The sequence below is a fragment of the Adiantum capillus-veneris genome, chromosome 23, assembly GCF_014529385.1.
Source record: "Adiantum capillus-veneris isolate H3 chromosome 23, ASM1452938v2, whole genome shotgun sequence".
Taxonomy (NCBI): Eukaryota; Viridiplantae; Streptophyta; class Polypodiopsida; order Polypodiales; family Pteridaceae; genus Adiantum; species Adiantum capillus-veneris.
This window is the reverse complement of record NC_140953.1, coordinates 114092413-114115925: the sequence shown is the minus strand read 5'-3', so window position 1 is coordinate 114115925 and position 23513 is coordinate 114092413. Positions and strand designations below refer to the sequence as shown.

Below are 23513 nucleotides of genomic sequence, written 5' to 3'. Positions count from 1 at the left end.
GATTAGCCGCTAGCTAATCCAGTACCTGTGCAAGAGGCTCTTGCCTCTGCAATCGCGCATGAACCCACACAACTGTACATTGGTCAAATGAAGAGCCCACTAGAGGGGCATAACATACTGTCAAAGGGGGGAGAGAGGGCAGTGCGTAGCGTGCAGGGCATCACTCATGGCACCGCACTGTACATAGGAGGGAAAGCAAGCACTCCATAGCTCTTAACCTGTGACAAATTCTGCAAAACAGCCCCTCCTCTCTTCAAATTCAGCGCCAACTCTCTCTTGCATTAGAAACTGCACCAGATGGTGCCACTTGGCACATTTACAAGCATTTTCCTGTTTCGGGGTTGCCGCCTAAAAATCTCCCAACCGGTTGCCCAATTGACTTCACGGCAGAGTAAGAAAATGTTCCCCTTGTCATTCCGGAGGTAATGACGCCAACACATTTTCAGGTCCCAAAATAGCAGTTCCCTAAATTTTAGGTGATGTTGCCTTTGTATTTTTCTAGGTCATCCGACCCTCTTTGTACACTACGGCCACATCCAGAACTGAAATGTAGCCTCTGTAGCAAAGGATTCCACTTTGGCTAGTCAATGACCCCACTTGGCTAACCATAGTCCTTGTCCAACCTTAGTGCTCTCTTGCCCTCAGGCCTGGACTCCCTCTGAACAGTTCCACACTAGCTATGCAATGTAGGGCAGTTAGATTTCCCGAGGGGTGTTTCCAAAAAGAGAAAGTAAATAGATAATAAGAAAGAAATCAACAAAAAGGATAGATAGTAGTCACACGCTGGTGACAAGAGGACCTGGAAGATACTCCTCAGATTGTGAACCTTTTGGTTTAGCATAGTCTATTCCAAAATTGAACCCCAAACTCAGCCGGGCAGAATTTGGTGCAGTGGGTATATGCACAAGAGGGGAGTCGCTCCACACCTTTGTCAACAAATTGCCCCGATTTTGATACTAAAGTTATTGATGTCTCTTTTGATGTTCAGGGATACTGTGAGCTGACAGTATTCTATTGTATGACTTTATGAACTGGAATTTCCGATAGCCGGGCAGAATTTGGTGTATTGGGTATATGCACAAGAGGGGAGTCGCTCCACTCCTTTGTCAACAAATTGCCCTGATTTTGATACTAAAGTCACTGATGTCTCTTTTGATGTTCAGGGATACTGTGAGCTGACAATATTCTACTGTATGACTTTATGAACTGGAATTTCCGATAATATGATACTGATATGTTCTTGACTTGTTTAAGTGCAGGAACTGATAGACGAAATGACTGCAGCATTTCGGTCTGAAAGATCTCGATAGACATGATTGCAATATGGATTAGTTAATCGGGCCATAGTTACCCGGAACGGGAAATCGGAACGAGGAACGGGGAACGGCAACATGCATGAAATGCCATTCCCTGTTTCGGATACTCACGTTTGAAACACGGAACGGGGATTCGGAACGGGAAATTAGGATGGGAACGGGGACCCGAAAATGGCCATTCCCTGTTACTATGAATCGGGCATCGATGAGGTCCCGAGTGGATCTAGATGCGATTGCTAAATACATTGCCGATTAATCATGGTCTGAGATCCGAATGAATGTTGAATGTGATTTGTCATGTGATGTCGTGTGATGTGACTGTCGATTGGTACATGTGCTAGATGTGTGTTCCTAGTGCGTGGGTACTAACAGTCAGTGTCTGCTAAGACATATTATGGCTTCTGTCTGTTTTGTAGGCGTAATCGAGGGCAATTACAATGCTTTCAAGAGGGGGGTATGTCACAAACCGATGACGTGGCATGACCCCTAGAATGGGCAGCAGAGAACGGGCAGTCCCAAAAAATGCGGAGGAAGGCTGACGTGGCAGCAGCGTACGGACGCCCGCAATTTGCGTGGACGTGGCAGCAGCGTACGGACCCCCGCAATTTGCGACGAAATTCATGGCGCTTTTTACGGCTGTACGAACTGCTTTTTGGCTATGCAAATCAGGACTGAAAACTTACGCCAGCTGCTTTAATTTACTAAGCAAGCTTGTGAGAGGATATGCTTTATTTTTGTATGCTTTTAAATTGGCAGCTTTTGGGGCTCTGCTTTTAGCATCCCTTGTAAACCTTTATAAGTGTGGTTTGGGCTCTCACTTCTCACTGCTTAGAGCATCTGGACGCAGAGTCTGAGAGTGAGACCCTTCCACTCCCTTGTACTTTGAGTCGCAGATTAATACAAAAAGAAATACCCAAAGGGGTCCAATCTTTGGGGCCAATATCTCTAGGCACGGAACTCCGCCGGGCCGTGTCGAATCAATTGTGAACTGTGAACTTTTTTGAAGTGAATCTCTGTTGTGTTGCGGTAGAATCTTTACTTGGAGTGTCCAAGTTTGTTACAAAGATAGAGAGAGAATAATACGACACCAGAATGTTGTCAAACCCTCCTCCAAGGGCCCCACTCTCTATGGCGAGAGAGGTCTATGCTATTGATTGCACAAATCTTGTACAATGGTTTAAATGCAATGGACTTGCCGACGATGAGGACGGTGACGAGACGGGCTAAAATCTGAAAACGCTAAGGGCTGAAATTTGCAAATCTTGTATCTGTTGAATTTCGACTCTGTCGATGACGACAACGATGACGACGACGCGACGATGATGCACTGAAAACGCAGATGCTGAAATCTGTGAATAGCGGGCTCAATTTGCAAACTCTGGCTGATCTGACCGTGCGAGGATCTGCTGCGGGAAGGTGAGATCTGCGAGGTTTGGGACTTGTTCTGCGGTGTCTATATGCTGAAAACTGAAAACGCTACTGCAAATGAGGGTTTTGTCCCCGGGAATCTGCAAAACGCTGAGGTTGGTCTATAATTGCAAAAACGCCAGGCTGTCTTGTGCTCTGGTGCAAAACTCTAGGCTTGCTGCAGTGAATCTGCTAACGCCAGGTTGTTTTGCAGTCTGCAAAACACTGGGGCTGATCTGCAGTTGCTGAAAACGCTAGGAGCTATCGGGTCTTGCTGAGAAGGTGCACTGTCAGACACTGGATCTCTGCTGCCTCTTTTGCCAGAAAGTGCTAGCGCTAGCTTTCTTATATATTAACTTGCCAAAGTTGCCCTACCCAGTTTCTCAACAAAGTCACTTAATAATAATAAGTGAAAAATGGCTAAAATAGGGAAAATATGTGCATTGTAAAATGCTCACGATGTATTTTGATGGTAATGTTGATGATCATGCTGTGTGCAACTAGAGGCTATGCAACTACTTTAAGTGCCTGGACATGCACGGCCTGCGAACAGACTCATAAAGTTGCCAGAACACTTCCTAAGCTAACTGAACCCTTGTCATGAAGTAGCTTGTCCACACGCACATAGGGTTAGATGTGCACGTGATATCATCATAGACCGCACTTTGTATTGCAAAGTGCTGTGTTCGATCCATATGGGAGTACCAATGGAATGTAGATCTTCGGCAATGATTGTCGACTCCATCATTCCGCTGAAGGGTATCATGGGGATACACCGTCATGCTCTTTTGAAGCGGTGATTGAAAGCCTGCTTCGAATTTCCACATCTTTTCCTCGTCGGAAATCTTCATGAAAGGTGTAACTTTTAGAAGAACCGACCAATACTTGTCATGTTCCTTCTGGGCGAGCTAGTCTCATCCCTTCCGATATCCTTCTCAAAGTTGGGTGGAAGGAATTGTTGATAAAAGTCAAATTTGAACCGAGTCCACTTTCTAGCTTGTGTACCTTCAAAATCTTGGCTAACCACCGGTTGGTTGCTGTCTCCTTGAGATACATCCCAGCATGACGCAACTTGGATTTTTTGGTAAAGTTTCTATTGGCAAAAGCAACTTGAAACTGTCTAATAAAAGACAGTGCCTTGGAGATGTCTCTCCGTCTTGTGTAACTGTCAAACTTGACATCCTTGTCACTAGATTTGAAAACCCGCATCTTGTGGCGACACTTGCGGTCATGCTTCTTGAATTTGGGCTTTTCCTTAGTATTACGTAGGGAAGTATTAGGCGTTCTCTTCTTGGAAGAAGGCTTAGATACTGTATGAGAATGGAAGTAGTAGTATAATCAGGAGAGTATGATGGAGAAGAGATAGAGACATCCTTGCTTTCATTTAGTAGAGAGAGTTCTTTTTCCTGGGCCTTGCTCTTGGAAGGCCGTTTGTTTCGAGATCACTTGTGCGCTTCGTCACCTCTTTCCCCGTTTTCCTCTTGCGGGTTACCACTAGCAGAATTTTTCTGACGCCCTTCGGCATTTGTTCCTTGCGGCTTCTTGATTTCATCCAAAACCTTCCAGACAGTCGGTATTGTGAGAAGTTGCTGCCATTCCGTGATTTGAACTCGTACTTGCTGAAGTTCATCTTCAACGGCTCTCCCTTGGCTCGCCATGGATCTTCCCGTTCCTTCTTGGAATCATCCTCCTTTGCAGAAAAAGAGAGGTGATCGAGGTCTAATACCATGTGTAATCCTTTATCTAGATTTCCTCCCAGACTAATGTAATAGTTCCTATCCGATACTCCTGTCACTCATCATGTGATGCATCTTGAATACCCATTCCTTTGTCTCTCCCACCGAACTTATGGAACAACTTCTTCACGATGCTTAATGTCACCTATCATATGACACATCAAAGATGTTGATTCCTGATGGCTTTTATCAATTCCAGTAGATTTACAGTTTCTAACTTTTACAATTCAAGTGTACACAATTAAATATCCTACTTTCATTAAATAAAAATTAATCCAAAAATAACAAAATAGTCTATTTAGCAATGGTGGTCTACTCTGTTTTTCCGCAGAGAAGGACCTAAGAAGTGGGTAAAATTCAAGAGATTTCTCATTGTTGCTTGGATAACAGAGAAGATGTCATCACGGCTTGGCATCACTTGAGAATAACGAAGAAAGTCACTTTGGATGACTACTGCCAGAGGTTTTAAGATACAATGTCCTCGTCTTGGAGGATCACTTTGAAGGACTAGATTAAGCAGTTTTGCTGTGGTTCGCCAAAAGAGATTCGACGATATTGTCTGCAAAAGAAGTCTAACTCCATACAGAGACTTATGGGACATGCCAAGCAAGGTTTTGGTATGCACTCCGGCTCATTGTCCTATCCTACAGACAAGCTAGTGTTGAGCTCAACGGGGCAAGAGTCTTACAGGGAACCAAGGGAAGTGGATTACATTTATTAGAGAATTCCGTAGAAGGAAATTGGTGGATTGTGCATCCCGAGGCTTCTGAAGAAGCAAGAGAATTTGTTGATGGTTCATCAGAGAATTCCAACGATTCAGATTGAGGTGCTAGTGGACAGGGGAGGTTAGTGGGGCTATCAACAGGTTACAGGGCACACGAAAAGAACAGAAAGGTAAGCTAGGTCCACCGGATAATTTGATCAAGGGCACCTTGTCTCTTGTGGCTCTCGATGCAAAGTGGATGGGGGAGGAGAACATTGCAAATTCTCTTCAGTTTTGAGCTGTACCTTGAAGATTTTGGATTATTAGTAGTATCTATGCCAAAAGTTACCGATGAATTAGTAGGTTGAATTTGGTGCGGTGCGGACTGCACAAGAGGGGAGCCACTCCACTCCTTTGTCATAGATTGCCTAGATTGAATAAAATCACTATTTTGTCTTTGAGATTTTAGGAATCCTAACAGGCTGACAATATTTTGTGGGATGACTTTATGAAATTATGTACATGAATTGAAAATTTCCTTGATTGAATTGATGACATGTGCTCTTTCATGTGTGTATTGTTAGAGACATGTAGAGAAAGATGAAATTTTTGCAACTTTTTGTCTGATGAATGATTTGAACATAGTGCATCTAGACATTTGTTAGAGATTAGCGAGATTTGGATGTGATGGCCAAGTGAATAAGAACTAAATGTGACTCTAGTGCATCAAGATTTCTATCCAGATGAGATGACTGGATACTGTTGTGAGTGCATCAAGTGATTTGGAAGGATGAGATGGCTACACAGGGATCTAGGTGCATTAAGAGTTCTGGACGGGATGAGATGGCTAGATTGAAAGATTGAAACATAGTGAATTTAGTATAAACTAAGTGTGTGATTTTGCATGCTATGTGAATGTACTGTCTTGTGGGGATGGTCATGGGCATGGTTTGCTTGAAATGGGAAAAGAAAGGGCCTAAATATGATATTAATAAGATTTAGTAGATCAAGACATTCATGAAAAGTTGAGCGTGATTAGGATGTGATTGCTAAATAAATTGCAATGATCATGGGATTGACCTAAGAAAGAACCCTTTTACAGGCTTGACACTCCAAGCGAGAAATCAATAGCAACACATCAGCTGAAACTGCAAACAACTGATTTGAACTTGGAAAAAAACATAAATACCATTTCCCAAGGGTCTAGCTGTCTCCGAAACTCTACGCCTAGATGCTCTCTAAAAAGTGGTCCCGAGGATTCTTTTAGACTATACAAGAGATGCCCAAAAGGAGACACCTTATCTCAAAAGCACGGATCTCCAAAAGCATCAACACTAAGAGATGCTGGGTCCCATTAGACGAGACCCCATAAGTTGGGAACAACTTATAAATTAGTCATTTATTCATTTGGACATGTTTTGTTATCCGTCTTGAAACAAGTGTGATCGTCCTCGATTACGCCTGCAAAATCAGACATAAGCCATAAACTAGTTCAATAGAGACTGACTCTAAGTACCGATACACTAGACGGCACAAATCCAGCGCTTGCACAAAGACGACAATCATTGAACATCCACATCACATTCAAATCAAATCACATAAAATCAAATCACATAAAATCCATCCAAATCTAGGACCATGATTCTTGGCAACGTGTTTAGCAATCGTATCTAGATCCACACCGGACCTCACTGACGTGGGATTAACTAATTGGTATTGCGATCATGTCCATAGAATCTCAAGACCGAAATTATGTAGTCATTTCGCTTCCAAACCTTCACTCAAACACAGTCACATGAGAGAGCAGAGAAAAATTAGATTCATTTTGTGAATTCCTAGTTTGAAGTACTTATTTTATAAAGTCATCCAGCAGAATACTGTCAGCTCATCAGTATCCCTGAAATCCAAAGGAAAATCAGTGACTTTATTACATCTGGGTAACCTTTGACAAAGGAGCGGAGTGTGTAACAGACTTGGACACTCCAAGTCAAGAATCAACTGCGACAACACCAAATTACCACTTCAAAACAATTCACAGATCACAATAGATTTGCACTGGCCCGACGGAGTTCCGTGCCTAGAGATATTGGCCCCAAAGACTGGCGCCCCTTTCGGTATTTCTTTTTGTATTAATCAATCATCAAAGTACAAGAGAGCGGTTAGGGTTTCACTCTCAGACTCTGCGTCCAGATGCTCTAAGAAGTGAGACCCTCACCACTAATTTAAAGGTTACAAGGGATGTCCAAAAGCAGAGCCCCAAAAGCTTTTAAAATCAAAAGCATCAGTTCTCTCTCTCTCTTAGAGAGTCTTTTCTCTTTTTTTTATAAAAAAAAAGCAAAAGCAAAATTCGCGTCGCTCATCATTTTCCAAAATTTTTTTTAAAAGAAAAATAAATAATCCGCCCCCACGATTTTCGAAATTTAGGGTTTTTGGCAAAAATTAGGGTTTGCAGGAATTTTAGGGTTCCTGGCAGAAATTAGGGTTTCTGCTGTCCGCCACGTCATCACTTTGTGACATACCCCCCTCTTGAAAGCATTGTAATCGACCGCGATTACGCCTGCAAAATCGACAAAAGCCATAAACCGTCTTAGCAGACATTGACTGTTAGTACCTACGTACTAGGAACGCACATCTAGCACATGTACAAAATCGACAGTCACATCACACGACATCACCAGACATCACAGGACATCACATGACATTCAACATTCATTCGGATCTTAGACCATGATTTATCGGCAATGTAGCTAGCAATCACATCTAGGTCCAGTCGGGACCTCATCGATGTCCGATTGACTAACCCCTATTGCAACCATGTCTATTCGAGATCAATCAGACCAAAATGCTGCAGTCATTTCGGCTATCAGTTCCTGCACTCACAAGAAGTCAAGAACAAATCAGTATCATAATCAGGAATTCCATTTCATAAAGTCATCCAACAGAATACTGTCAGCTCTCAGTATCCCTGAAGCTCAAAGAGACATCAGTGACTTTAGTATCAAAATCGAGGCATCTGTTGACAAAGGAGTGGAGTGACTCCCCTCTTGTGCATCCCACTGCACCAGATCTCCGGCCAAGCTGAATTCTGGGTTCCGTTTGGAGTAGACTATGCTAAACCAAAACATCGAGGTAAAGTTTCACAATCCGAGGAGTATCTGCTAGGTCCTCCTCCTCCATCCACTTCGCATCAAATGCAGGAAAGTTCTTGAACTTAACCAAGAACCGCCTTCGGACTTTACCTTTCTTCGTATCATTATGTGCCAAAATCTGTTCAGGAACAAGGATCTCCTCGTTTTCTTCCACTTCGGGTTGCTCATCAGGCTCCCCATCATCAGGCACATCACCTTTAAAAGGTTTCAAGAGATTCACATGAAATGCATTGTGAATCCTCCAAGTATCTGGCAGTTTCAGTCGGAATGAGACTTCATTTATCTTTTCAGTAATCTGGAAAGGGCCGTAGTATCGCATACTAAGCTTTGGAAAAAGCCTCTCCTTTCCCTTGTTCTTTCGTAGGCGTGCCTTCTCAAAACGTAAGAGCACCCAATCATCCTCCTTCAATTTCATGTCGCGACGATGGCGATCCGCTGCCTTTTTCTGTCGTTCTTGAGACTTCTACAAAGTCTCGCGAACCTTGGCAAAAGCCGTATCCAGATCTCGCGTATATTCATCCGCTTCAAAGATCTTATCTTTCGTGCTCAGGAAGGGTGGAACCTTTGCAGCACCTTCAACAATCTCAAATGGCGCCTTCCCTGTCGACGAGTGTATCGTGTTATTGTAGGCAAATTCCACCAAAGGTAAATATCTTTCCCATTGAGTCTTCTGATCTGAGATATAAGACTTCAATAAATCTAGAACCACTGAATTGGCAATCTCGGATTGCCCATCAGTCTGCGGGTGGAACGATGACGAGAACTGCAACCGCGTGCCAATGTTCTCCCAAATTGCCTTCCAAAACAAACTCGTAAATCTGGGGTCTCTGTCGGAGACAATTGTCTCAGGCATGCCATGTAATCTGAAAATCTGGGCCACAAACAGTCTCGCTAAGTGATCCGGCTTGACTGTTTTCTTCACTGGAATGAAATGAGCCTGTTTGCTGAATCTGTCAATAACAGTCCAGATACCATCGTGACCACTCTGTGTTCTCGGGAGATCAAAAATGAAATCCATCTCTATACTTTCCTAGGGGCGGGTGGGTATGGGTAAAGGCTGTAACAATCCCTGTGCTTTATGCCTGTTAAACTTGACCTTCTGGCATACCAAGCAACTGCGCACAAACTCTTCCACATCTTTCTTGAGTCTCGGCCAAAAGAAATATCTCTCTACCCCTTTCATGGTGGTAGCAATGCCGCGGTGACCCGTAAAAGGTGGACAATGGCATTCAGTCATAACCTTTTCCCGCAACGGCTGTGTAACGCACAACATAGTCTTTTTCATCAAGTAGCCTTCCCGAAGGGAGTATCCAGCTACTATCTCCCCATCCCGTATCCGTGTGAAAATATCTGCAAAATCTGTATCTGTGGCATATTGGTCGACCATATCCTCGAAGCTCCCATGATGTATCGCGGAAATAGCCAGAACCAACGGTTTTTGAGACAAAGCATATGCCACCACATTCTTCTGTCCGTGCACATGGACAATCTGGAAGTAGAACTGTGACAAGATGTTCGCCCACCGCATCTGTTTTTCCGAAAGCTGCTTCTGTGACAAGAAGTAGCGCAAACTCTGATGGTCTGTAAAGACAGTAAAATCCGCTCCGAGTAGGTAATGCCGCCACTGAGTAAGAGCATGGATAACCGCCAAAAGCTCTTTCTCATAGATCTATGCTGTCATCTCCGGCCTAGAAAACAAACGGCTCTCGTAAGCTATGACATGGCCTTCTTGCATCAAGACCGCACCCAGACTACGACCACAAGCATGACAAAATACTTCAAATGACTTCTGCAAGTCCGGCAAAGTCAAAATAGGTCCCGTAGTCAATTTCTCTTTCAACGTCTGAAAGGCAGTCACCTCTGGGGGTCCCCACGAAAAAGGTACTCCTTTCTGTGTCAAGATATGCAAAGGGGAAGCAACCTGTGCAAACTTTCGTATGAACCGCCTGTAGTACGAACACAGTCCCAAGAAGCTTTTAACTTCATGGACATTCTTCAAGTCGGGCCAATTACGGATAGTCTCTATCTTGGCCGGATCCATTTGCACTCCTGCGGCTGACACAATGTGTCCCAAAAAGTGTATCTCTGGTAGGAAAAATTCACTTTTCTTTGCATTAATCACTAACTTGTGATCTCGTAATGCCTGAAAGACGTGAAGCAGATGATCTCTGTGTTCTGCCTCATTCTTGGAGAAAACAATGATGTCGTCAAAGAAAGTGCCAACAAATAGCCTGTACTCTCGAAAAATCCTATCCATCATCCGGTTAAATGTTGCAGGAGCATTGGTTAAGCCAAAAGGCATCACCAAAAACTCAAATAACCCAAAAGTCGTCCGAAAAGCTGTCGTGTAGACGTCTCCCAGTGCTATTCTGATCTGATGATATCCACTCTTCAAGTCAATCCTGCTAAAACATGAGGATCCCTGTAACCTGTCGAGTATATCATCGATCCTAGGAATCGAAAATCTGTTCTTGATGGTGATTTTGTTGAGAGCTCTATAATCGATGCACATTCTCCAAGATCCGTCTTTCTTCAAAACCAACAATACTGGAGAGCAATACGGTGAAGTACTAGGCTGGACAAGACCCTTTTCCAAGAGGTCTTTCACTTGGCTCATAATCTCTTCATTCTGTGCTCGGCTCACACGGTAGGGTGGCCGGTTCGGTGGTGTACTACCAGGTATCAGATCAATGGTATGATCTTCAGGACGAGCAGGTGGTAACTCTCCTGGCAGGCCTTCTGAGAAGCAATCGGCGTGAGAGTGTAGAAAATCTTGGCGTTCTTTATCAAGTTTAGACATATTTGTCCTATCATCATCACTCAACTCTTTCATAAAGATCGAGTAAACAAACAGACTGGATTTCATTAATTTTGAAACGGCCGAAGCCGATATAATAGGGACAGACTCTCCCTTCAGTTTAATATCAAGTACAATTGTTCTGCCCTTTTCTGTAGTCAAAGTCGCTTTTCTCGCCCGATAATCGACCACGGCGTTGTTCTTGTGGTACCAGGGAATCCCTAAGAGAACATCACAACCCTCCAAAGGCATTATGAAGAAGTCCTCATGCCCCAAATACCCCTGACAATGCAACCGAAGTTTGCCAATGATAGGTGTAATGGCTACGTCCCTGTCGGGTGCCGCTAGAACTGCCTCTGCAAGTGGTCCCATCCGATCGGGAGTAATCTCGAGCCGCGCCGCCAATTCCGGTGAAATGAAGTTGGCCTTGGCTCCTCCATCAAAGAAAATCAGGGCCTCTTGATCTTTCACTTTGCCCCAAGCTCGGCAAAGTTCTGTACTCTCATCCATGGTGTCCGGATCAGTACCCACACAATCTTGAACCAGTCCTGTTTTCATCTTGCCTTTTCATACACGGTCCTCAGCTGCTGTTGAACTCTCAGGCCTTTCGTCGTCTTTATCATTCTGTTCTTTCTGTGCCTTATCAAGGCACTTCGCGGAGATATGTCCAGTTTCCCCGCATCCAAAGCACTTCCCCTCCCTGATGTAGCGAGTCAGCTCCTGAGGAGTAAGTCTGGGTCGTGCATCCTTTCTCTGGGTTGCTCTTTCTTTTTCTACTTTCATTCCCAGAAGTCTGTCCGGTTCGTTGTGTCATGACCTCATCTGTGGGGTAGGTCAGATTGCCAGAGTGAATTGCAAAGCCCCGCTTCGCATGACTCATCAACTCCTGAATAGAAGCTGACTTCTGTTCCAAGCAGTGGTCTCGGATCTCTGTAGGTAGACCCAATGTAAACCGCTCAATCTGTTCTCTAAACGAGATCTTCTTGAATGAAGAGGCAGGTAGAAAAGAGTTCCAAAATCTTTCACAGTAAGAATTCACCGTATCGCTCTTGGTCATCCGGAGATGGTTCCAAGCAGCTCGTATATCTCGCTCAAACTCTTGAGTCAACCAAGAAGAAATAAAAAGCCTCTTGAATTTCAGCCATGTAATTGGCACAGTCTTGCTTAATAGAAGCGTGGACCACCGAGTGCGAGCGTTCCCCTTAAAATAAGAGGCAGCTCTCCGAATCTTGGAGTGCTTTGAATAGCGTCCTCCCGCGAAAGCGATGTCAAACTGTTGTATAAAAGACAAAGCCTTTGAAGCATCGGAGTATCCCGAAAAGTATCAAACTTAAGTGCTTGGCCACCTTCCTTAAACTCTCGGACTTTCTTGCTTTTATCTTCGAGAAAGTCATACTGGTTGGCTTTGTAAAAATTCCTCTTGTTTGCATAAAAGTTTCCGTTGTCAGAGTCTGAACTGTCCGTAGACGAGTCCTCTGTAGAAGTGTCACTCACTGGGCGAGACCTAGATTTCCTTGCCTTTTTCTTGCCCTTTCCGAAGCGTTGTTTCTTGCTTCGCTTTTTGCTTTTCCCGTCTTCTTTGCTCGAGTCTGAAGAGCTAGAAGAACTGTCAGAAGAAGAAGAAGAAGAACTGGGTAGGCCTTCAAACTTGACGCGCTTCTTCAGTTTCTTTGCTTTGTCGAATGTCGATTGACGACCCAAATATCCCGGGAAGTCAGTACCTTTGTTCTGCTTTTTGCCGTGCTTTTTGCCTTTCTTTTGCACGTCGAAAAGCTGAGCAATCCGTGCATCAACCACGTTCTCCAGTTCCTTCTCCGTATATTTCTTGGAGGCAGAAGGTTTCTTGAGAGCGGGTTTCGGGAGTGGTGTTGTGGTTCTCTGCCACTCCATCTGTACCTCTTCCAAAGAGGTCTGGTTCATATATTTTGCCATCTTCGGGTCCTTGGCAAAATTGAGCATCATCTTTGTTGCATCGCCAATCAATTGACGACGCTCCATCTCTCTTTGCTCCGCCTGAGTAGGCCGAGGCGGGCCATACTCTCTGTCTGAATCTTCGTTGTGATCCCAGCCCGCATCTCCAGATGCAGAGGGAGTCGACTGATCATTGCCTGAAGCCATAGGTGCCGCGGAAAAAATTCGGGGATCGGATTTCCCGTAGAAGAGAAATCGGCCGTGCTCTGATACCACTGTAACAGACTTGGACACTCCAAGTCAAGAATCAACCGCGACAGCACCAAATTACCACTTCAAAACAATTCACAGATCACAATAGATTTGCACTGGCCCGGCGGAGTTCCGTGCCTAGAGATATTGGCCCCAAAGACTGGCGCCCCTTTCGGTATTTCTTTTTGTATTAATCAATCATCAAAGTACAAGAGAGCGGTTAGGGTTTCACTCTCAGACTCTGCGTCCAGATGCTCTAAGAAGTGAGACCCTCACCACTAATTCAAAGGTTACAAGGGATGTCCAAAAGCAGAGCCCCAAAAGCTTTTAAAATCAAAAGCATCAGTTCTCTCTCTCTCTTAGAGAGTCTTTTCTCTTTTTAAAAAAAAAAAAAGCAAAAGCAAAATTCGCGTCGCTCATCATTTTCCAAAATTAAAAAAAAAAAATAAAAAAAAATTCCGCCTCCGCGATTTCCGGAATTTAGGGTTTTTGGCAAAAATTAGGGTTTGCAGGAATTTTAGGGTTTCTGGCAGAAATTAGGGTTTCTGCTGTCCGCCACGTCATCACTTTGTGACAGAGTGACTCCCCTCTTGTGCAGTCCCGTCTGCTCCAGATTCAACCCTGCTGATCTTCGGGATCTCTCGGAATAGTCAAAGCTAGATCGAAAGCCTCAAGGCAAAGTTCCAAATCTAAGGAGTATCTGCTAGGTCGTCCTCCTCCATCCACTTCGCATCCAATGCTGGATAGGTCTTGGCTAAGAACCGCTATTCACTTTACCTTTCTCTTTCCTTTCCTTGTGAGCCAGTATTTGTTCGGGAACGAGTATCTTCTTGCTCTCTTCTACTTCAGGTTGCTCCTCAGGCTCCCTGTCGACTGTCACCTCTCCCTTGAAAGGTTTTAAGAGACTCACATGAAAAGCAATGTGAAGCTTCCAAGCATCTGACAACTTCAATCTGAAGGATACTTCATTTAACTTCTCTTGAATTTGAAAAGGGCCATAGTATCGCATTCTTAGCTTTGGAAAAAGCCAATCCCTCCTTGCCATAGTTTTCTTAGGTGTGCCTTCTCAAGCCGTAAGAGCACCCAATCTCTTCCTTCAATTGCAAGTCGCGTCGATGTCTATCAACTGCCTTCTTATGCCGTGCTTGAGACTTCTTAAGAGCCTCGCGAACCTTGGGAAAAGCAATGTTCAAATCTCTCATATATTGATCTGCTTTAAAATCTTATCCTGGGCCTGGAAAATTCTCTGATCTACCAGTTGATTCCCTTTTCCTTTCTGAACTTGTGCCCTGGGACCTGTGGGTAGCTTCGCTGGCTTCCCCTGTCCATTGGCATGTCAGTTTCCATCATCGGAACCATGAGACGCACTATCATCTAATCCCCTTTCTCCGGAATCCTCTTATGAACTTGCATTTGGTTCCCTTAGTTCGTTAGAACCCTACCATCTGATTTTTTTCGAGAATCTTGTGATGAGCTGTCATCCGGTTCTCCTGATTCATTCTCTTCAATCTAGTGAACTCTTGCCTTGTTGAGGTAGATACTATCTTGTCCGTAAGATAAGTAAATGAGCCGGCATGTATTCTGTTGCTTAGCATGTCCCATAAGTCTCTGAATGGAGTCAGACTTCTGGTTCAAACAATAGTCTCGAATCTCTTTTGGCAAATCACAGCATTGCAAAGCTTCTGGCAATAGTCGTCCAATGTATCTTTCTTAGTCATTCTCAATTACTTCAAATGGTGCCTTTCCCGTCAAAGAATCAACTGTGTTGTTGTAGGCAAACTCCACCAAGGGCAAATACTTTTCCCATTGAGTCTTCGGATCTGAAATATAAGACTTCAACTGTAAGGTGCAGCGGAAGTGAATATTGAACTTTGCTCAAGATGAGTGCTCCGAACTATGCTCAAGGGTTCCTTTTACTTACGGAAGGGAGAGCCTTCGGTTCCTTTAGTGAGAGAGTGCAATCGACACAAACAAAGTGGTGAACACTGTGAATGAAGGTGCTGAGACTAAGAGATAGAGAGAGAAGAGAATACGACTAGGATGTTGTCAAACCCTCCTCCGAAGGCCCCACTCTCTATGGCAAGAGCGGTCTACTTATGATTGCACAAATCTCTACAATGCTTGGACTTGCCGATGATGTCGACGACGACGAGACGGGCTGAAATCTGAAGATGCTAAGGGCTGAAATCTGCAAATCTTTATCTGCTGAATTCTGACTCTATGTCGGTGACGATGTCGATGACGACGATGCGACGACGACGCGCTGAAAACGCAGATGCTGAAATCTGTGTTTTCCGGGCTGAATCTGCAAAGTTCGCGGGATCTGACCGTGCGGCGAGGATCTGCTGCGGGAAGGTGAGATCTGCGAGGTTCGGGACTCCTTCTGCGATGTCTAAGTGCTGAAAACTGAAAACTCTGGTGCTTGTGTTGGTTCCGTCGCGGCAGATCTGCAAAACGCTGAAATGCCTGGCAGATGCAAAAACGCTAGGGCTGAACATTTGACTTGCGATGGAAATCTGCTAACACTAGGGCTGATCTGTTGTTGTCAAGTGGATCTGCCGTGTTTGCTAATGCTGAAGCTCCTCTGCAATGCAAAATTGCCAAGGCTGATCTGTCCTTGCAAAAACGCTAGCTTGATGCTGAGTTGCAAAAACGCTAGGCCATGCTGTTGGGGGTCCTGCTGAGAAGGTGCCTGTTGAGCGATGCTCATGCTACCTCTTCTGCCAGAAAGTGCTAGCGCTAGGTTTCTATTTATACAAACTTAGTAAATTTGCCCTACCTACTTTCCAACAAGAGTCACTTAATAATAATAATTGAAAAATGTCAAAAATAGGGAAAATAGGTCTATGCACTGTAAAAATGCTCTTGATGGGTTGTGATGGAAATCTGATGATCATGCTGTGTGCAACCAGAGGATATGCATCTAATCTAAGTGTCTGGACATGCACGGTCTGCGAACAGACTCACAAAAGTGCTAGATCACTATCTATTCTAAACTGACTTGACTAAACTGAACCATGGTCATGCTGTAGCTTGTCCACGGACACATAGGGTTGGATGTGTCACGTGACATCCCCTCCTTTTCAAAGTGAGGTACTGGTACAGAACTATATGGCGTCGAGGGAGATTGCCAATAACATCCGGAATCCTGGAAAGCACTCTTCGCTAGCCCACTTTGATGTGTGGGTTGTGCGATACTTGAACTTTATAAAGGTCTGGAATGCCTTCTTTGGGCCGCACCGAAAGCGGCACAAAGTCATCTGAGTCTCCTTCAATGCTTCAACTTCGTCCATAGTCATGCGTCTACCTTCTTCAAGAATCTCCGAGGCTGAAAGTCCCTGAAACCACTTCCAACACAAAAACATGAACATACCCATTCTATGTAAAGTGACTGGAAAAATTCTTGTCTTCCTAAAAAACTGTGCATGCAATGTAGATGAACAAATAGACGGAGTGCCAAACGGTTCACCACACACACACAAACAATGAGATCCAATCTTGTCTTTCTGATCTAAATCACTCAACTGTGGCAATTCACAACGGAAATGCCCATCCTTGGTGCTCAATCCTTCTTGTGCTCTTTCTACGACTGTGTCATGCCGAGGAAGAGACATGGAATGACGTCCTCGAATGCATACTTTTTAGCTTTTTATCAGAAATCCGCATACATTCGTGCTCATCCATGAGTGAAATGTGCTCAACGTACAATATGTCATGCCTAGGAATAGGGATCACATAAAGACGCTGACTAAAATACAGTAAACGATCATGAATGAAACACTCGAGACTATGCGTGTTGACTAATCATTCAAACACATAATACTTTCTGTAAGGGTTCTTTGGACCTAGGCTCGAGAGCCAAGATCGGTTCTTCGTGTTTGATCAAATCTTCCTGTGGGGGTTCTGTGGACCTCGACTCGAGAGCCAAGATCGGTTCTTCTTGATTGATCGAATCTGCAAAATGAGGTTAAATTCACTAGAGAAAGTACCAACTAACACATCATTCTTGTGAACAATCACATCATCTTTATCCTGCAAATCATCATGCTCGTGAGAAATCGCATATTGATCATCATGCTTATCATTATCATGCAATTCATCATGCTTATCTTGTGTGTCATCCTTTGGAGAAGAAGAGATTGAGAGAGTCTCCTTTTCCCGAATCTCTTCCATATGTGCCTGCTTTGAGAAAAGAGTCGCAACATCTCTTTCATGTGTCGGTCGTTCATTGCCTGTCTTGCTTTGTTCTCGCGATCAAATTCTGCTTCTCTTTCGTCGCGTTCACGTGCTATGGCTGCCATTCTATCTTGGTACTTACAATCAATTTCTGCCATTCTTTCTGCTGTTCTTGCTTCGCGTTCTAACTTCCTGTCCATCATCATCTTGTCAAAAGCTGCCATAGGATCTGGTGTAATCTTTGGCGTAGATGGGGAAGGGTCGAAAAAACCTCTTGGTGAGGAAAACTCTTCTACGCCACTCCCATGCTCACCACCTCCATGCGAAGTACCGATTCTGCTTCGGGTGATGACCATCCATTGAAGTCTTGGGTTCTTAAGTTCACGAGGAACTTGGGTTCTTGCGGGTCTTGGGTTCTTGAGGGTCTTGAGGTCTTGGGGGTCTTGAGGTTCTTCTTTCGCTTGCAATCTGTGTTAGAGAAGGATCTTCTCTTCACCCGAGTTTTGCTCTTTTCTGCGGGCGCACCCCTTGGCGGGCTTGCGCTCACACCAAGGTTTCTTTTTTCCACTCACGTCGATTGGCCGGCTGCTAAGTGCACGGTCCGTTCTCAATGAGTGGAAAGAGGCACAAGGGGAGACTGGACAAGCCCTTCTTTCTTGGGTTTCTTGTCACTCTTCAAAAACATGATTAGGAATCGACACGTCCAAGAGACTTGGGTTATGTGCGACCGCAACAAGCAAAAAAATTTCTGTGGTTCTTGTGGTTCTTTCCTTGAGTGATACAGAACACTACCAAAGCTCTAATACCAATGTAAGGTGCAACGGAAGTGAATATTGAACTTTGCTCAAGATGAGTGCTCCGAACTGTGCATAAGGGTTCCTTTTACTTACGAAAGGGAGAGCCTTCGGTTCCTTTAGTGAGAGAGTACAATGGACACAAACAAAGTGGTGAACACTGTGAATGAAGGTGCTGAGACTGAGAGACCAGAGAGAGAAGAGAATACGACACCAGGATGTTGTCAAACCCTCCTCCGAAGGCCCCACTCTCTATGGCGAGAGCAGTCTACTTATGATTGCACAAATATCTACAATGCTTGGACTTGCCGACGATGTCGACGACGATGAGGACGACAACGAGACGGGCTGAAATTTGAAAATGCTAAGGGCTGAAATCTGCAAATATTTACCTGCTGAATTCTGACTCTATGTCGGTGACGACGATGCGACAACGACGCGCTGAAAACACAGATGCTAAAATCTGCGTTTTTCGGGCTGAATCTGCAAACTTCGCGGGATCTGACCGTGCGGCGAGGATCTGCTGCGGGAAGGTGAGATCTGCGAGGTTCGGGACTTCTTCTGCGATGTCTAAGTGCTGAAAACTGAAAACACTGGTGCTTGTGTTGGTTCCGTCGCGGCAGATATGCAAAACGCTGAAATGCCTGGCAAGTGCAAAAACGCTAGGGCTGAAAATATGACTTGCGATGGAGAAATCTGCTAACTCTAGGGCTGATCTGCTGTCGTCAAGTGGATCTGCCGTGTTTGCTAATGCCGAAGCTCCTCTGCAATGCAAAATCGCCAAGGGTAATCTGTCCTTGCAAAAACGCTAGCTGATGTTGACTTGCAAAAACACTAGGCCATGCTGTTGGGGTCCTGCTGAGAAGGTGCCTGTTGAGCGATGCTCCTGCTACCTCTTCTGCCAGAAAGTGCTAGCGCTAGGTTTCTATTTATACAAACTTAGTAAATTTGCCCTACCTATTTTCCAACGAAAGTCACTTAAACATAATAAGTGAAAAATGTCAAAAATAGGGAAAATAGGTCTACGCACTGTAAAAATGCTCTTGATGGGTTCTGATGGAAATCTGATGATCATGCTGTGTGCAACTAGAGGATATGCATCTAATCTAAGTGTTTGGACATGCACGGTCTGCGAACAGACTCACAAAAGTGCTAGATCACTTTCTATTCTAGACTGACTTGATTGAACTGAACCATGCATGCTGTAGCTTGTCCACGGACACATAGGGTTGGATGTGTCACGTGACATCAATAAATCCAAAACCATTGATTTGGCTATCTCAAAATGCCAATCTGTGTGCGGGTGGAATGATGACGAGAATTGCAACCGTGTGCCAATGTTCTCCCAGATTGCTTTCCAAAACAAACTAGTAAACCGAGGGTCTCTGTTCAAAGTAATGGACTCACGCATGCCATGTAATCGGAAAATCTGTGAGACAAACAGTTTCGCCAAACGATGGAGCTTAACTGTCTTCCTTACCATAATAAAGTGGGCGTGTTTATTGAAGCTGATGACTGTCCAAATGCCATCATGCCCACTTTGAGTCTTGGGAAGGTAAAAAATAAAATCCATGGCAATGCTTTTCTAGGGAGGGGGGGGGGTATGGGTAAAGGCTGTAAAAATCTTTGGTGCCTTATGCCTGTCGAACTTGACCTTTTGGCATACTAAACAAGTGCGAACAAACTCGTCCACATCCTTTTTGAGCCTCGGCCAGCAAAAGTAACGCTCAACACCCTTCAAGGTGGTATCTATGCCATGGTGGCTCGAAAAAGGTGGACAATGGGACTCTGTCAAAACCTTTTCCCTCAAAGGCTTTGTAACACACAACATCGTTTTCCGCATCAAATAGCCGTCTCGTATGGAATAGCCTGCAACTGTCTCTCCACTCTGTATGTGGTGAAAGATGTCTACAAAGTCTGGATGTGTGGCGTAATGATCTACCATATGCTCGAAGCTTCGATGATGTATCCGAAAATAGCGAGGGCCAAGGGCTTTCTAAACAATGCATTTGCCACTAAGTTCATCTGTCCGTGAACATGGACTATCTGGAAACGGAACCGTGACAAGATGTTAGCCCACTGTATCTGCTTTCCCGAAAGTTGCTTTTGCGACAAGAAGTAGCATAAACTCTGATGGTCTGTGAAGATGATAAAGTCAGCTCCGAGTAGATAGTGTCGCCTTTGCTTAAGAGTATGGATAATTGCCAAAATCTCTTTGTCATAAGTTTGTGCGAACCGTTCAGGACGTGAAAACATCCTACTCTCGTAAGCTATGACATGGCCTTCTTGTATCAAGACTGCTCCCAGATTGCGACCACAAGCATCACAATAAACTTCGAATGGCTTTTGCAAGTCTGGCAAGGCCAACACTCGTCCCGTAGTCAACTTTGAGAGTCTGAAAGGTTGCAATCTCTGTCGGGCCCCAAGTAAAAGGAACCTCTTTCTGAGTCAGTACATGCAAAGGAGAAGCTATCTTTGCTAATTCTTGAATGAACCGCCGACAATAAGCACAAGCCCAGAAAGCTTTGAACTTCATGAACATTCTTCAAATCAGGCCTAAACGAATAGTCTCAATTTTGGCCAGGTCCATCTTTACCTCTTCTGCTAAGAAGATTGTCCCAAGAAATTAATATGAGACAAGAAAAACTCGCTCTTTTTCGCATTTGTAACCAATTTATGCTTCTACAGTGCCTGGAAAACCTACAACAGGTGGTGTCTGTGTTCTGCTTCATTCTTGGAGAAGACGATGATGACGTGAAAGAAAGTGCCCACAAACAATCGATACTCTCTAAAAATCATATCCATCATACAGTTGAATGTCGCTGGAGCATTCATAAGGCCAAATGGCATCACCAAGTATTCGTACAAACCAAAAGTCGTCCTGAAAGCTGTCTTGTAGATGTTTCTAGGAGCGACTCGGATCCGATGATAACCACTCTTCATATCAATTCGGCTAAAGCAAGTAGAACCCTGAAGTCTGTCGAATGTATCATCAATCCTAGGAATGGGGAATCTGTTCTGGTTCATTTTTCGGCTAACTCTGTAAGGTGGTTGGTTCGGTGATGTACTACCGGGAATCAAATCAATCGTGTGATCTTCAGGACGTGAAGGAGGCAATGCAAAGACCACCTTCACCGACAATTCAATTGTGTAGCAAGGCTTTGTATTGTTTACCTCTCTGATACTGTGTTTTCACAATGCAGCCAACTTCTGTCTTCTTGTAGACTGCGGCATCAAGATCTTGTCCCTCATGGATATCAGGGTATTTGGGAGCGACTTCTAGGTTGCCTTACTTCTTTTCATGTGCTCCTGCCCTAACTCGATGATCAACGTTGGCAAGATTGGAAACACAATGGAAAAAAGCCCATTACCACCAGTTTAGCAAATTTTGCCTTATCACTCTCTTATTGGACGAAAGCATTGGTTGGCTGACAAAGGCCAATAAGGCTTAGGGGGTCAAGGAATTTGCTCTTTGGTAGAGAGATGTATTGTTTTGAGGATGGCATACTAAACTTCTTTATAAGGGAAAGGCGTTTCTTTGGCAGACTATGGTGTTACAGGGCTTGCATTGGGAGCGAGTTTGCGTCGTCGTCGTATTTCCAATGGCATGTGGTTCTTTTGCACCACTTTTAGAGAAGACAATAAACATCACTTCATTACTTGTCCTCTTGCCAAGAAGATAGGGCCTTTGCTTCATCTGGTGAATCTTTTTCTCCTCATGACTGGGTTTTTGTGAAGTGTCTCATGCATGTCATCCTCACCATTTTCAGTTGCTTTTTGATATGCTTCGTTACTTGGGTTTTTGGCATATAACTGGACCACGCAGAATGCCTTTATTTTTTATGGTGCAAGTGGTGTTCAACAGCATGCATTCAGGTTGAGAGGTATTTTTCTTTGCAATGTTTTTTCGCTCACCACTGCTGGGGTCATTTCTGTGGCAAATACATGGGTCTGGAAGGATGGCATCTTGGTGGCGGCATTCGTTGCTTGATCGTCTAGCCGGACTGCTTAGCCATCTTGGTTATGGGCTTTTTGTGTTCGTGTCCAATAATGGACTTCTAGCCTTTGTACATAGTTGTTTGATGGGTTGTTTGACCATGTACATTTCGTTTAGGTAATCAATGGAGAGAGAGAGAGAGAGAGAGAGAGAGAGAGAGAGAGAGAGAGAGAGAGAGAGAGAGAGAGAGAGAGAGAGAGAGAGAGAGAGAGCGCTTTGGGATCTTTACTCAGGTGATTTTAAGATGGGGAATACAGCGGGGCACTAGTGTCCTTCCTCGCAGCCTCCATCCTGACCGCATCAGATTGAATTTTGATATTTTGAGCTGGAGTCTTTCAGAGGAAGACTGGGAAGAGATCAATTCCATTAGTCCGCAAGCGCGTCTCATTGACAGCAAACATAGTTTCTTATCTGTTAATGGACCATTGCAAGCAGTTGCAGAAATAGAGGACGATGAGCCTATTGGTGGCTGAATGATGTTTTCAGCTCTCACTTTTGAAACCTATGCATGTAAAGTATGAAAATCTGTTGTAAAATTATTACAAAGGTGTCATAAGTCATTACAGACATGCCATAACTCATTACAGAGAATTCATAGATTTGGGTGTTTTATATAACCTTTATTATTTTGATAAAGTTAGCACTGGTTGTAACATCTTCTTCGTCAGACAGGTTAGGTTTAGGAAGGTTCTAGGGCATCCATATGAGCCTTTGCACTTCTCTTTGTATATTTGTAGATTTGGCAGGTTCAAAGAAAAGTGAAGAAGCAGGCTCTTCTTCTATTGTTGGTAGTTTTGTGAGGTATGATGAACTCATTTTTGGCTTAAAATTGTTGCTTTGGACGACAGTTGGGCCCCTTTTTGCTGGCATTCGTAACTTGAAAACTTGTTGTAGATGCAAATAGTTGTGGCTTACAACTCTTTTGCTGTCTATGATGATAATAGGTCGTGGTTTTCATTATTCATCGCTCTCATGCAACAGCATATGATCTTTATGTGCACTTTCCATGTGATTGGTCCTGTGTATGCTAACAAGGCAGGATAGGTTGTACACATCTGTTTTTATTCAATTTTGCACCTTGTGATCTTTATACCTTTGCCACCTGGGTTAAGTTTTCCTTTGCTGCCCCTTGGCCAACTCTCTCTCTCTCTCTCTCTAACAAGTGCGCGTGCACTCGCATACTTTTTTTTTTTGTTTCACACACACACATACACACACACACATGCCCTTGCATGTGATTTGTTATTATTATTCCTGAGAGAACACACACACACA

General features: G+C 44.1%; 1 protein-coding gene across 1 annotated transcript in view; it reads left to right on the top strand.

Annotated features, from left to right (window-relative positions):
* LOC147428393 (aldo-keto reductase family 4 member C10-like) overlaps positions 1–22898 on the top strand; it is a 33537-nt gene extending 10639 nt beyond the window's left edge. The window contains exon 3 of the mRNA XM_086497774.1: positions 22472–22898. Coding sequence (XP_086353900.1) covers positions 22472–22711 — 240 coding nt within the window. The 3' untranslated portion in view covers positions 22712–22898. The remainder of the gene's footprint in view (positions 1–22471) is intronic.
* Positions 22899–23513: the final 615 nt, after the last annotated feature.